This window comes from Paroedura picta, chromosome 8 (genome assembly GCF_049243985.1).
Source record: "Paroedura picta isolate Pp20150507F chromosome 8, Ppicta_v3.0, whole genome shotgun sequence".
Lineage (NCBI taxonomy): Eukaryota > Metazoa > Chordata > Lepidosauria > Squamata > Gekkonidae > Paroedura > Paroedura picta.
Window position 1 is genome coordinate 62,509,116 of NC_135376.1, and position 13,773 is coordinate 62,522,888.

Here is a 13,773-nt window from a genome sequence, read left to right on the forward strand (position 1 = left end):
TCAATGCATCCATAAGAATCATTTTAAATTAGTCTGCAGCCATTGGCAGACGGAGAGCTGTTTTTGAGATACAGTTGGTGATTTCAGAGTCACTGTAGTGACATGACTTGGTCAGATATATTTATGTTAATTGCTTGTACTCATTGTAATGCTTATGCATATTAATATAAGAAAATATGTATTCAGCTGTATATTTCCTTTTTTCCCCCCTCTAGTTTCTACAGGGTGAATGAGGTTCAGCGATTTGAGTATTCACGACCAATTAGAAAAGGAGAGAAAAACCCTGACAATGAATTTGCGGTATTTTTTATATTTGTACTGTATAAAGTAATGGTTATCAGAAGTACTTTTTACTGAGTTCCAATAATAGCTATCTTGGGTTTTTAATTAATAGTAAATATAACATATATAATTTTATGATGAGTACTAAAAATTTGGTTAATTCAGCTGGAACATATGGTGTTTTTAAGTTGTTCAGTGGATACATTGCCACGTTAAGGAATGTTGCACCATGAACTGTGCTTAGGGTGGCCCTGTTAGTCATGCAGGCTGAAATACTAAGGACAATATCCTGGGAGTAAGCTCCAGTGAACAACATGTCTTCTGTGTTGACCTGCTCGGGATTCTCTTTTGGTGTGAGAAAAATAGAGCTACAACTCTTAAAGATGACATTTCAGGTCAACTAAATCATAGAATCATAGAGTTGGAAGGGGCCATACAGGCCATCTAGTCCAACCCCCTGCTCAACGCAGGATCAGCCCTAAGCATCCTAAAGCTGGATTACATTAAAGTGCAGATTCTAGTTGCAGCAGTTTAGAGGATTGATGTTAGTAAAATTTAAGTTTTATGATTTTACTTATCATATATCAGTGTAAATTAATGTGACCTTTAATATGAACTTTCCTTTACATTTATGAATTCTAAGAAAGTTCTGGGATTTCAAAAGTTACTTTGCTAAGACCAGATTTTATTAAAAGCATTTTCCTGTAGCCTATATGAAACCATACCATAGCAAATATAGGATAGTGTGCTTTCTTAATCGGCAAATACTTTGTTTTCTTTTTTGTGCCGTGGCAGAAACAGTTGGCAAGGAACAAATAAATGTAAATTCTGAGAAGAAGGGCCCTTGAAAGGATTGCCAAGGAAATCTGCAACATAGTTTGCCTACTTTGATGTACATAGGAACTGTGAAAATTTAGTTCAATAAACAGCTTCCATGTTAGAACATTAAGGTTCAGTAATGTTCTAATACTAAGGTTGAAGTCTGGTATAGATATTTGATGTAGATGGCAAAATCACAGTGGTACTGTGTGATTCACCATGTTAAATAAAACTACATGGTTATTTCCCCAGGTAAATTAATAGTACAACACATGATCTTAGCCAAAAGGCCAAGAAGTGATTAATTAATATCAATAATATCTAATATGTTAGGCTTTCTCAACCAGGGTTTCATGAAACCCTGGGATTTCTTGATGGTCCTGGAAGGGTTTCCTGAATGGGTAGAAGTTTATATCTATCTGTCTATCTAGCAATCTAGTTATTTATCTATATATATAAATTTGTTAAAAATGTATTTGTTAAAAATTTATTGGGTAATATGACCATATATGGTCATGATGACCTGCTCCCCTCCAGTGACCAGTGATGGATCTGCATGGGATGGGAAAGGGAGGGACCCTGGCTGGACATGTACATAGCTATGTTTCCTAAGCATGTTCTGTGCAATTGTGCCACTTCTGAGGTTACTCAAAGCCTGAAAAAAAATTCAGAGGTTTCTTAATGGTAGAAAAGTTGAGAAAGCTGTTTTATATTCACTGCCTGATCCACTAACATTAACAAAACTAGAGTAATTGAATAGATCATCTTGTTATGGCTTGTTTGCCACTGAACTGCTCAAAAACATATTATCGAGAGACCAGAAAGGGGACTTTATTTATACTCTCTTTTGCCAGTTTTCCAGTCCTGCTTTATATAAGTTCACAACGCTTAAAGAAACAATTCATAATGTACCTGAATAGCACATATGCAAATTCTTGACCATATATTAGGTGTTCACTGCAAACTGTTACACACAAGGATTTGTCAGGCACATAGGGCATTATTTTAGATTTGTGATTTTTTAAAAATCTAATCTATGGCTAAGTGTTTTGTGATAACAGAAATATAAATTATTAAGCTGAAGACTATCAATCAGCTAATATTATACTTCAAAACTTTTATCTCAAATTTGCAGAATATGTGGATTGAAAGAACCATTTATGTGACGGGGTATAAATTACCTGGGATTTTAAGATGGTTTGAAGTCAAATCAGTTTTTATGGTAAGATCAATTCTGGTGGTATTTACCAAGGTATCTTAATCATAGAGTTATTTTTAAAAATCTCTAATATGTTTCTTGTGCTTATATTTGATGTTATTATTGTAGTGGTTAGGAGTGTGGACTTCTAATCTGGCGAGCCGGGTTTGATTCCCCACTCCCCCACATGCAGCCAGCTGGGTGACCTTGAGCTCGCCACAGCACTGATAAAGCTGTTCTGACTGAGCAGTAATATCAGGGCTCTCTCAACCTCACCTACCTCACAGGGTGTCTGTTGTGGGGAGAGGAAAGGGAGGGTGATTGTAAGCTGCTTTGAGACTCCTTCAGGTAGAGAAAAGTGACATATAAGACCCACTCTTCTTCCTTTCCTGAAGAAAACGACCTGTAAATTCTAGGTTTCATAGGATTTAATGGTTAATTTCTTAGTGACTTTCTATAGAGGTTTGTGCTTCATTGCAGCTATTCAGCGAAATGATACTCCCATACTTTTTGCATTTAGAATCATTTATTGTATGGCATGTGGCTTACACAAGCCTCTTCTTTAGGCTTTCCAATTGCCAGGATGGAAATCTGGGATTACAAGTGATTTCCATATGACAGAAATCAGTTCACCTGGAGAAAATGACCATTTTGGAAGGTGGACTCTGGGGCATTGTAACCCATTGATATTCCCTCTCTCCTTAAACCCCACCTTCCTCCAGCTCCACCCCTAAAATCTCCAGGTATTTCTCATCCTGGAGCTTGCAACTCTAGTCATTTGCTACGTATTCTCATATTGAGAAATTTTGTATATTAAAAAACCCTAGTATTTCATGGGCAACTTTTTAAAAAAGTTTCTATCAAGCTGTTAGATGTCACAGCATAAAAGCCATTTTAATTTTAGATTAATTCAGTTTTTTCTAAAATACTGCTAAGTTGGCATCTATATAAGAAAGCAGGAACTTTAAAATACATAGATAATTTATTCAGAATGCATTTGCATAACACTTAATAGTTTTAATATCTTTTGTAAAAACTGCAGTTTTATATACTCAGAACATTTGTGGGTTTTTCCTTTCCTCTTATATCATTTTTATGGGGAAACACAAATGTGAATTAATTTTTCTGGCAATATATCAGTTTTTCTCTTTCAGATTTACATAAATTTTTTTAAGAGAGATTTTTTTAGAATAATGGAATGTATAGTTTCATTCAGATTGATAAGAAACTGAGTGAACAAAGTCTTTTGACTGGGTATTGTATAAAATGTAACAAAATGCCTACAGTTTTTAAACAATGAAACATGTGTAATGAATTGTCCCTTTTCAGTATCCAAATAATAATGATGCTACACTTCATGATATTGTCTCCAGTCCTATCCTAGCTAATTAAAAACGTCTTCATTTTTTGAATTAAGGATGTAGGCTCCTCTAGACAGGTACTTTTCTGCACTGAACTGTTTAGTGCCATACGTGGCATTGAACAATGCAGAAATGTTCCAAACAGTGTTTTTACATAAGCCTATTGTATGCAAGGGTTAAAGACCATACTATCACCACCAATCGGATAATGAAAAAAGAAAGAAAGGATAACTTTTGACCTGTGCACGATATATTTGCTACCAAAGCTGGATTAGCTGTTCCTGAATAATCTTATCAGATGAAAGCTTGACACAAAATTGACTGTTCCTAGATGTATGTAATTCTAAGTTTTATTTCCTGATACAAATACTGAGATTCTCATAAAAATCATATAATTCATTTTAAAACATGTTTTGCAAGGGATAGAATTGGAACTGGAGGGTTGAAAGAGCCATAACCTATGAAGTGTTGTATGTAGTTTATGGCAAATATTTGAGTTTTGAATTTAAAATTCTACTAGTTCTAGTCAGAAAGGGGCCACCTATCAGTGTTGTGGCTAGATGAGGAAGGATAAAGTATTTGAGTACATTTTAAATAAGGATTTTTTAAAATTTACACCACTCATATTCCACCTTTCTTCCCAGTCAGGGACTCAAAAGGTAGCTAATAAACAGCACAATATAATAGATGATAAAACCAATTAGAACCAAGCTTGTATGTGTATAAACATTGAAAAATGAAAAAATTAACTGACAGAAGGCTCAAATGTATATCCGTGAAAAGGGAGATCCATAAATCATGATCGACAAGGACTTATCTCAGTTTCCCACATCTAGCCTCACAAAGGCCCATTATGCACAGCCGCCGAAATGGCGATTTCGGGTCACATGGAAAACGCGGAGGGGGAAGATGCGAAGCACGGGACAGGGCGCAACGGCGGCAAAACCCAGAATAACCGATTATGCACGCAGCGATCCCAGCGCCGCTTCTGGTTGCGCCCCGGTCACCCGGAAGCTGTGCTTTCTTCTGCATTTCGCTTTTTCGGTGGCATGCACCGAAGCTGCGGCCGGTTGCAGCCGGCTCCATGCGTTATCGGTGATTTTAGTCGCCGCCATTCCACCCCGAATGTGCGTTATTCCCCCCGTGCATAATTGGTCGAAGTGGCCTCACAAAGTGGCTAAGCAGAGGTTCCAAGAGTGTGGATTTCATTCACAGCAGTCACTTCTAGTAATGCCAAATGTATTTGCCTAATTCTCTGGAAGAGTCTCAGAGTTCTGGAAAACCAGAAGAACTAATGAAAGAATCTCCTGGGCAAAAATGAGGTCACAAGAGGGAGAACCATAGACAAAGAATAATTGAACTAAGTATTTTTAGACAGCTAGGATCAACAGGATCCAATAAGCTGAAACTACTATGAAACTCCATAAATGGCGTAGATTTTAATAGAAGATCTGAGTTTTGAGAACAATGCATTTAGTGAAAAGTCTTCAAAACCAAGGCAAAAATGTAAGTGTAACAACAATGATTACTAGCCCAAAGGGCTAGCATATCTATGTACTTCAAAAAGCAGTAATTCCTTCCTCATCAGATTACTAAACATACTGAATGATGAATACAACTTGGTTTTAGAACTCCCTGCCAGATATACTCCCTGACATTGATGGTTGTTCTTTTAGTGACCTGTGCAGATCTCTGGTTCAGTGAACTAATCTCACCTCCAATCCCACCCCTACACATTCTACATGTCCTCTGCCTCAATTTGTCTGCATAGGTCTTCCTAGGAAATCAACTGCATAAGAAGCAAGAGAGTTAATTAGAGTAATGACATGAAATAATGTTAATGTAATTGGACAATTTAATGAGACTGAGAAGATGGAGGAGGAAGAGAACCAAGAATTAGATGGTACTTAGAAGGAGACATTGCCAAATTATCACAAGATTCTGTATGATTGAAACTAACAGGAAAAAATGGGAGGAGGAACTTTGGGGGATATCTCTACTGTGTGGGCTGAGGTTTCCATCTCTCCAAGAGGAGAAGAGTGATCATTGCTTAATTGAGCATGTTAACATAAATGTATGCTAATCTAAAATTCCCTGTTGCCTAGCATTGAGTCTCACATGACAAATTGCTTCCAAATGACAAAAACTTGTGATCAGGCAAGTTTAAAACTATGTGGCAAGCTTAGTGTTACACTGTATGGAGTATTGCGTTCAACTTCCATCTTCTCATGCAGCCCCACTTTGGAACTGCACTGGCCCAGGCCAGATGTGGGATATTTTCTTTCTAGTTCAAAAAGTCCAAAATGGGGTGCACACTGTTTTTGGATGCCTAGGTTCGTGGTAAGGTCGCTGAACTGGTGGCTATACGACACTAACTTGTTCTTGGGGATCCAATTTGGGTTTGGGTTTCCAAGGTCATTCTGACCGTGGATGTTTTGTCTGACATGGTGTCCACTACACAGGTTTTTCGGGGCAGGACTAGTGGCCTTTAATACAAAATATTCTCCATATTAATATTCTGTGCAGTAAGATTTGCCCTTAGCTCCTTTTCAAATATTCTCAGAGGTAAGAGGGTGCTAATCCAAACAGACAACAGCACAAAAAATTATTATTTCGACGAACAAGGAGGCATGGGATCCCAGACGCTTTGCTCAGAAGCAATGGCAGCATGGGAAATAGCTATGTTCCATTAAGCTCTATGTAAACCGCCTGAGCCTCAGGGGAGGGCGGTATAAAAATGTAAAGTAAACAAACAAAAATAAATTTTATCTAATTTTGTGAAGTAGGATACATTAATAAAATGTGTGGAACAAGGTCACTGAATTTCATGGATTTTAATCCACCTCTATCTGGCACTAGCTTTTTACCCATTTTTAAGCTCTTTACCTCCCTTGTCCATGTTCAAATTAAATATAGCAAGTTCTCAACTGAGGAAAAATTATTAAATGGTTAATTTCATAGTGGTTGACAAATATAGCAGAGTTGTTTCCCATGTTACTTTGCATTCTAAAATAATACATAAAACACACTTTTTAAAATGATAATTAAAGCAGGTTAGATGTAATCAAAGTGCAGGTGTAGGAGTGACAATTAGAAGATTTGATTATAAGTGCCTCTCAGAAATATATTAAGCTACTGATAGCTGGGTAGTAGTGTTCTTATGTAAAGGTTATGCAAATTACTGTAATCAAATACTGGCTTGCATTTTAAACACATCCAATTAACCCTTTAACTTTCCTATTTTACTACTACATTTGTTTCAAAGAAGCTCTGGTGTGATTTAAAGAGCCTTATGGGCACATGTTAATGACAGATAAACCCACCCACTCTCCTGAGCTTCAGAAGCAACCTTTCATATGACACAAGGTGCCTTAAAAGAAGAATAAAGCTAAGTGACTCTATTGTGAATGTGGATGTGGCAAATGAGGTTTTCTGGATCACTTTAATCAAAGGGCTTCTAGATAAGGTAAAGGTAAAGGTATCCCCTGTGCAAGCACCAAGTCATGTCTGACCCTTGGGGTGACGCCCTCTAGCGGTTTCATGGCGGACTCAATACGGGGTGGTTTGCCAGTGCCTTCCCCACTTCTAGATACTGTCAGGCTGATATGGGAAGGGAAGGACTCTTTCGGCTGAAATTCAAGTTTGCTGAGTCCATGGAACTGAGACAACCTGCCATACTTGACTATTTGGCAGTGGCTAAAATCCTTAGTCCAAGGACTGCGTGTATCAAAGCATGAATGCCGTAACAAGATAAACATAGTGACAGCAAAATAAGACAGGAATTTAGTGACACTTTAATAACTAACAAGGTTTAGTCACATGCTGCTGAAATGAGCTTTGACTCATGATGAATATACTTGTTAGTCTTATGGGTGCTATTGGACCCCTAGAAAGATAAATATCAACTTTTAAGTGATCAGGAGAGCTATAGTTTCTGCGAATGAGTGGGCAAGGATAGGCATTGGGTGTGGAAGTTCTCATGGGGGAAGTTGGCAGTTGAAGAAGAAGAGTTGGTTTTTACATGCCACTTTTCTGTACCACAAGAAGTCTTAAAGTGGCTTACAATTGCGTTCTCATTCCTCTCCCCACAACAAACACTCTGTTAGATAGGTGAGGCTTAGAGATCCCTGATATTACTGCTCGGTTAGAGCAGCTTTATCAATACTGTGGTGAGCTCAAGGCTACCCTGCTGGCTGCATGTGGGTGAGCAGAGAATCAAACTTGGCTCACAAGATTAGAGGGTGGCACTCCAAACCATTAAATCAAGAGAGACTGAGTTGGGGGCTGATTTCAGAGGGGCTGAAGGTTCAACTGGGTGATATAATTTCTGTACCTTAAATTATCATCAGCCCTAACGTTTTGGGTTACATATATTTATTATTGTTATTAAACTGAGGCCGGTGGGAGAATGTCCTGTATATATCTGTATGCAGATATAGATAAAATACTTATATGCAGGTTGGCTTACAGTGTGTGATTTGTATCTGTTGTAAGTATAATTGTAAAAAAAACAGACTGGCCAAAATTGATATGAGTACTAGTCCTTTGCAGCTTGCTTGCACGTGTGAAAATGAAATTATGCTGATATTTTTCTGCTTTCAAATCTGCTGTTTTCAGTTGACAGGCCTGATGAGCATTAAACCAGTTGGGCTACTATGATGATCTGTTTTTAATTATGCACATATTCATATTGTTACTGCAGGTTGAAATCAGCCCACTTGAAAATGCAATAGAAACCATGCAGTTAACAAATGATAAAATCAACAATATGGTTCAGCAACATTTAAATGATCCAAATCTACCAATTAATCCTCTGTCTATGCTGCTAAATGGTATTGTGGATCCTGCAGTTATGGGTGGCTTCACCAACTATGAAAAGGTATGTTGGTTAGTCTTCTTTCTGAGTATGAATTATCATATTAGTGCCTCAGAGGTGGGGATCATGGCAAATACTGACAGATTTTCTAATTATGTCACTATAATTAGTGTTTAAAAGGCGTTTAAAATGTTTTAGTATTTTAAATCAGTATTTTCAACAGGATATTTCCTCTTAGTTAGGTTTTGAATCATTAATCTAACAATTTGTGTGTCTATAGTTTTAACAGGATTTTTCAGCTGGGGAGGACTAAGTGTATATCAGGAGATAGTTGGAATATCATCACTGGGGCTTTGGTTTGGATCTGTTCTTCAGGCTTTCTGACATTCCTTTTTTAATACCATAGAGCATACTTCTGAGTTGACTGTTCCTTTGGGGCAAAGATTGTCAAGCATACCATCTGTTACACTTTGGAAAGGATGAATGGTCGCTCTATGCCATTTGGGGATCAAAAATGACAGTGGCGTTCCAAAAGCAAAGCCCTTGTTTTATTATTTGATATAGCCCATATAAAAATACTCAAAACCAGGAACTGCTCTCTCATTAAACTTCCAGGAAAGGGAGGAATCTCAAAATTGTATTGTACGCAGTTGATAGCTTACTAGAATGGATTTCTTGCGGTTTGCTTTTCCAGTCTTAAACGTAAGCAGACTACTTATCCTTTTAACTATCCCACCGTACTCATGCTTGGTAACAGCTGACTCATGTTCAAAATATTTAAAACACTTAGGATAGTTTGTAGGAATTGATAATCAGTATACGAAAAAATATAGTTCAGAAATTCATTGCAATTTGGACCCCACAGAAGACTTCCACAGACAGACCCTTTCCTGCCACGCTCTGTAGGCTGACATGCCTCTGAAATGTCATTCATGGCAGGAAACCCCCCAATACCAGCATGAGGGGCAAGTTTAAGGTATACAGTTGTGGGAGGGCATGAATGAAAATTGCCTCTGGTCCACAGATATCCTCCATGGTTTCCATGTTACTTAGATGACTATGAGTATAAAGGGTTTCAGAAGTTATAGGAAGTCAGCCATCAACAACAGTGTTAACTCACAAGAAACAATCCTATCGTTGGCCTTGAACTTGTTCTATTTTCCTAAGGCACTACAATAATATGAAATCAGTCAGTGTTCCTGTCCCAGCATTGCCTTACTGAGGTGACGCTGGGAGACTGACATCAGCAATGTCCACAATTTAACTACAGTTAAATCTTTAGAAGCTTGTGCAGGTGGTAAAAACAGTGACATCACTAACATGTACAGACCACTGTAGAATTTTTCCACAGACTCAGAATCATTCAAACCAAGCACTCAGGTTTGCTTTCGTCATCACTGAATGGTAACAGCCAGTACTTGTTCTCCAATGCAAGGTATAAATGGGGGGGGGGGGAATATGTTGCTTAGCAGTCTTTGCCTTTAAGATTGGTTGCTCCACAAATTGGTATTGTGAATGGTTGCTTGCTATACAAATTCTGTTGATGGAGATATCAGGGAAGGGGGAATATTTTTATTGGATCTCCTTGAAGGGACTTTGTCACATTTAATAATGGAAAGTTGCATATAAAATCCAGATAGATCAAAGTTGCATATAAAATCCAGATTGATCATATTGTAATCTTACTGTGATAAGATCCAGATTGATCATATTCTAATCTGATACCTATTACCCATTCTGTGAAATAACTGAGGTGCTTTGTTTTCCTTAGGCTTTTTTTACTGAGAAGTATATCCATGATCATCCAGAGGATCATGAAAAGATTGAAAAACTAAAGGACCTAATAGCATGGCAGGTAAATCCAGTTGCCAAGGAACCAAATGGCATTCAGAGGTAGCTTCCTGTCACTTCTGACAAAATTCAGCCATCTTGGAACAGAAGTAGAAGTTTATTCTTGTGTGCCTGGCATAGTTTGTCATTTTATATTCCCAAATGTGACTACCATTATTAGTCCATGAGTTCATCTTACACTGTATAGGCTTACAATTTAAAGAAATCATAACACTGGAAATTCCAGTTGAGGTAGTATAGCTTAATCCCATGTCTGGGACTGATTTTCACTGAGAATCAAAAAACTGCAGAATGCATGTATTAATATTTATCTGCAAATAGCCACACTGGAGTACTTTTGTAAGGATGTATCAGAACCAAGGTGAGTATTTAATTGTTACTATTTGTTATTTTATTGCAAGCACTTGGTGTGTAGGCTAGGTCTTACATAGGTAGAAAAATGGATTAGAAAGCGATAAATGAGTGGCAATGGGATTGATGTAGGGTGATGTAAAACCCATTTAGGCAAACCCTTGCTAGAAAAAAAAAACCTCTGGATTTTGAAAATAAGTTGACCTTTACAGCCTTTGGGTCAAATGCAAAATCTATAAATGCCTCAAAAGTCTGTATACTTCCTGTTACAGAGTGTTGCTGGATAAGGGGGGAAATAGGCACTTTGAGGGAAATTGTTGCTATAATATAGAATTTAGTTGTTGTATTGCCTTTTGATTTTATGGCTACGGCCTACTTCAACTCAACACCGTCTTCCCGGCCTACATGAAAATGCAACATCCACAGCCATAAAAAGGTCTTTACATTGGGATCTCAAAAATATGCTTCAGATCTACTTTCCCTCTCTTTTTTATGTTGTAATTTCTGGCCTGCTAAAGAGTTCTCAAAAGTTCACACAGCATTATATGTTCTTCAGTTTTTCTTTCTTCAGTTGATCCTAATAAAAGGTATTATACGGATTGTGTCCTTGGGAGGAAAAACCTTTAGGTTTAGCCAGAAGATAGTGATTAGAAGCTTTGGTGTGAGCAGGAGGCAGTAGCTGAAAGAAAAATGGGTGGTGGGGGGGAGAGGGCAAGGAATATTAGTGAATATATATTATACAGAACAAAGTTTGAGTTCAGTGGCACCTTTAAGACCAACACAGAATATATATTGGAATTAAAACAAGAAATAAAGTTCGCAGCCTCAGAGTATAATAGCATAAAGAAGAGAAGAGAAAGAAAAAGAATATTGATTTTAATCTGAGTCTTGAAAGGAAGTCAGAAAGGATATTGTAATAGAGTAAGAAGTAGGTTAGGATACTAACTTGCATTGGATCCTTATAATCTTGTGCAAAAAGACAGCACAGTAACTGATGACAAAACAATTAGTAGGATGATGGGCCACTTGAACGAGCAAGGATTTACAGTATACTCCTATAGAGATGGGCACAAACTTGCATGGACCCCGTGTTCATGAACCTTTGGGTTCACTTAAGTTCATTAACTCAGTGGTCCCCAACCTGCGGGCTGCGGCCCGGCGCCGGGCCGCGAAGGACATGGCGCCGGGCCGCAGCTCCCTCTCCCCCCCCCGCAGTAAAAAACTTCCCAGGCCGCAAGCTTGCGGCCCGGGAAGCTACTTACTGCGGGAGGGCGGGGAGAGGGAATCAGGGCCGGGCTGTGCCCGTGCAGGCCACGCCCGCGCGGCCAGATCCGCGGGCGCGGCCCGATCCGTGGGCGTGGCTCGCGGGCGCGGCCCATTCCGCGGGCGTAGCTTCCAGGCGCGGTCCGATCCGCGGGCGCGGCCGGGTGCGGCTCGATGCGCGGGCGCGGCACGCGGGCGCGGCCAGGGGCCTGGGCGTGGCCCACGTGGGTGCGGTCCCCGCGGGCGCGGCCCGATGCCCTGCCGGTCCCCAGCCTAATAAAGGTTGGGGACCACTGCATTAACTGTTTAGTTGTTTATACATGTGAAAGTCATCGTGGAGCCCCTGACTGTATTGCCTCATTGTGGACAAGGTTTCTGGGTCTTGTCCAGTGTCCACCCTTTTCTTTGGCCCTGGAAGGTGGTCATCTTCCCATGTTATAGTTTTAGAGAGGAGCATGGTTTCTTATGGACTTAATGGATGATGACTGAAATGGGAATTGGGGGCCTCCTGGGGGTCAAGTAGTGCCCGCACATATGACCATGAGAGTCCAAAAGCTTGAAGGGGCCAGGATAGAGGTAGCTCCCAACATTTTCCCTGGGTCCTGAGTCAGGTGCTCTGACTTCCCACCTATTTACCTACCTACCTAACCAACTTTATACATGCCTACTTATCCAAGTATCTACCTACCTAACCACCTACCTACCAACCTGACCAATTGTCTACCTGCCTACCTAATCAACTATCTACCTGCTCACTCACACCACCATCTACCTACATATCTAACACCCACTGAGCACAACTACCTATGAGTACAGGGCCCAGGGAGAGCAGTGACAGCTACAGCACATCCTGGCCCCTCCAAGCTTATAGACCCTCCTGGTCAGCTGTGAATGAGGTCAACTGCTAGTCTTCAAGGATGAGACCAAGCCTGTGTTTGAGGCAAATGTAGACACAGTGGCTTGTGATGTGGAGGGGCAAGATGTTTTCCAGTCCCCATCCCCCAGCTATGCAGAGTCAGGTTCTTCCTCCAGAAACAGTATGAGCAATTGCTGCTCCTTGGGCTGCTCAAGGAACTGTTCCTCTTTTGAGTTTGGAAAAATACTATGTATCTGTGATGAGGAGCACTCTTTTCCATCCTCGCCTGCCACACCACCCAAAGTAGAACTTGTGGGGCTGACGGGGGGGAATAGTCAACTTCAGGGGCTTCTCCTTTTATGGCCCTGTGCGAGCCTCCACTAGAAAGGGTCCCTGCATCATAAGAGAAGGGGTGGGCCTCCTCAGTCTACAATGCATGCCCCTCAACCACACCCAACCCCTCACTCTTGCCCAACCACGCATTTGCACTCTACTACTCATTTTGTTAATGAGCCTCTTGTGGCGCAGAGTGGTAAGGCAGCCGTCTGAAAGCTTTGCCCATAAGGCTGGGAGTTCGATCCCAGCAGCCGGCTCAAGGTTGACTCAGCCTTCCATCCTTCCGAGGTCGGTAAAATGAGGACCCAGCTTGCTGCTGGGGGGTAAAACGGTAATGACTGGGGAAGGCACTGGCAAACCACCCCATATTGAGTCTGCCATGAAAACGCTAGAGGGCGTCACCCCAAGGGTCAGACATGACTCAGTGCTTGCACAGGGGATACCTTTACCTTTACCTTTACCTTACTCATTTTGTTGGGCAAATGGAAAAGGAATGTGATCTCAACCAGGGCCAGAGGAGATCAGGGCCCTGACAGAACCTAAACAGTTCCACAGGGCCTGCAAAAGGGAGCTCCTCCACCAGGCATTTGGTTGAGGTTGAGGTTGACCCAAACCATCGCTTCCAATTGGCCCCAAGACC

At 40.3% G+C, this 13,773-nt stretch overlaps 1 protein-coding gene across 2 annotated transcripts in view; it reads left to right on the forward strand.

Moving 5' to 3' along the window:
• The window catches only part of DOCK1 (dedicator of cytokinesis 1), a 474,081-nt gene that overhangs the window by 412,839 nt on the left and 47,469 nt on the right, over nucleotides 1-13,773 (forward strand). For both annotated transcript variants that reach the window (XM_077350091.1, XM_077350092.1), the window contains exons 43-46: nucleotides 216-300; nucleotides 2,237-2,323; nucleotides 8,363-8,539; nucleotides 10,248-10,331. In XM_077350091.1, the coding sequence (XP_077206206.1) occupies nucleotides 216-300; nucleotides 2,237-2,323; nucleotides 8,363-8,539; nucleotides 10,248-10,331 (433 nt within the window). The remainder of the gene's footprint in view (nucleotides 1-215; nucleotides 301-2,236; nucleotides 2,324-8,362; nucleotides 8,540-10,247; nucleotides 10,332-13,773) is intronic.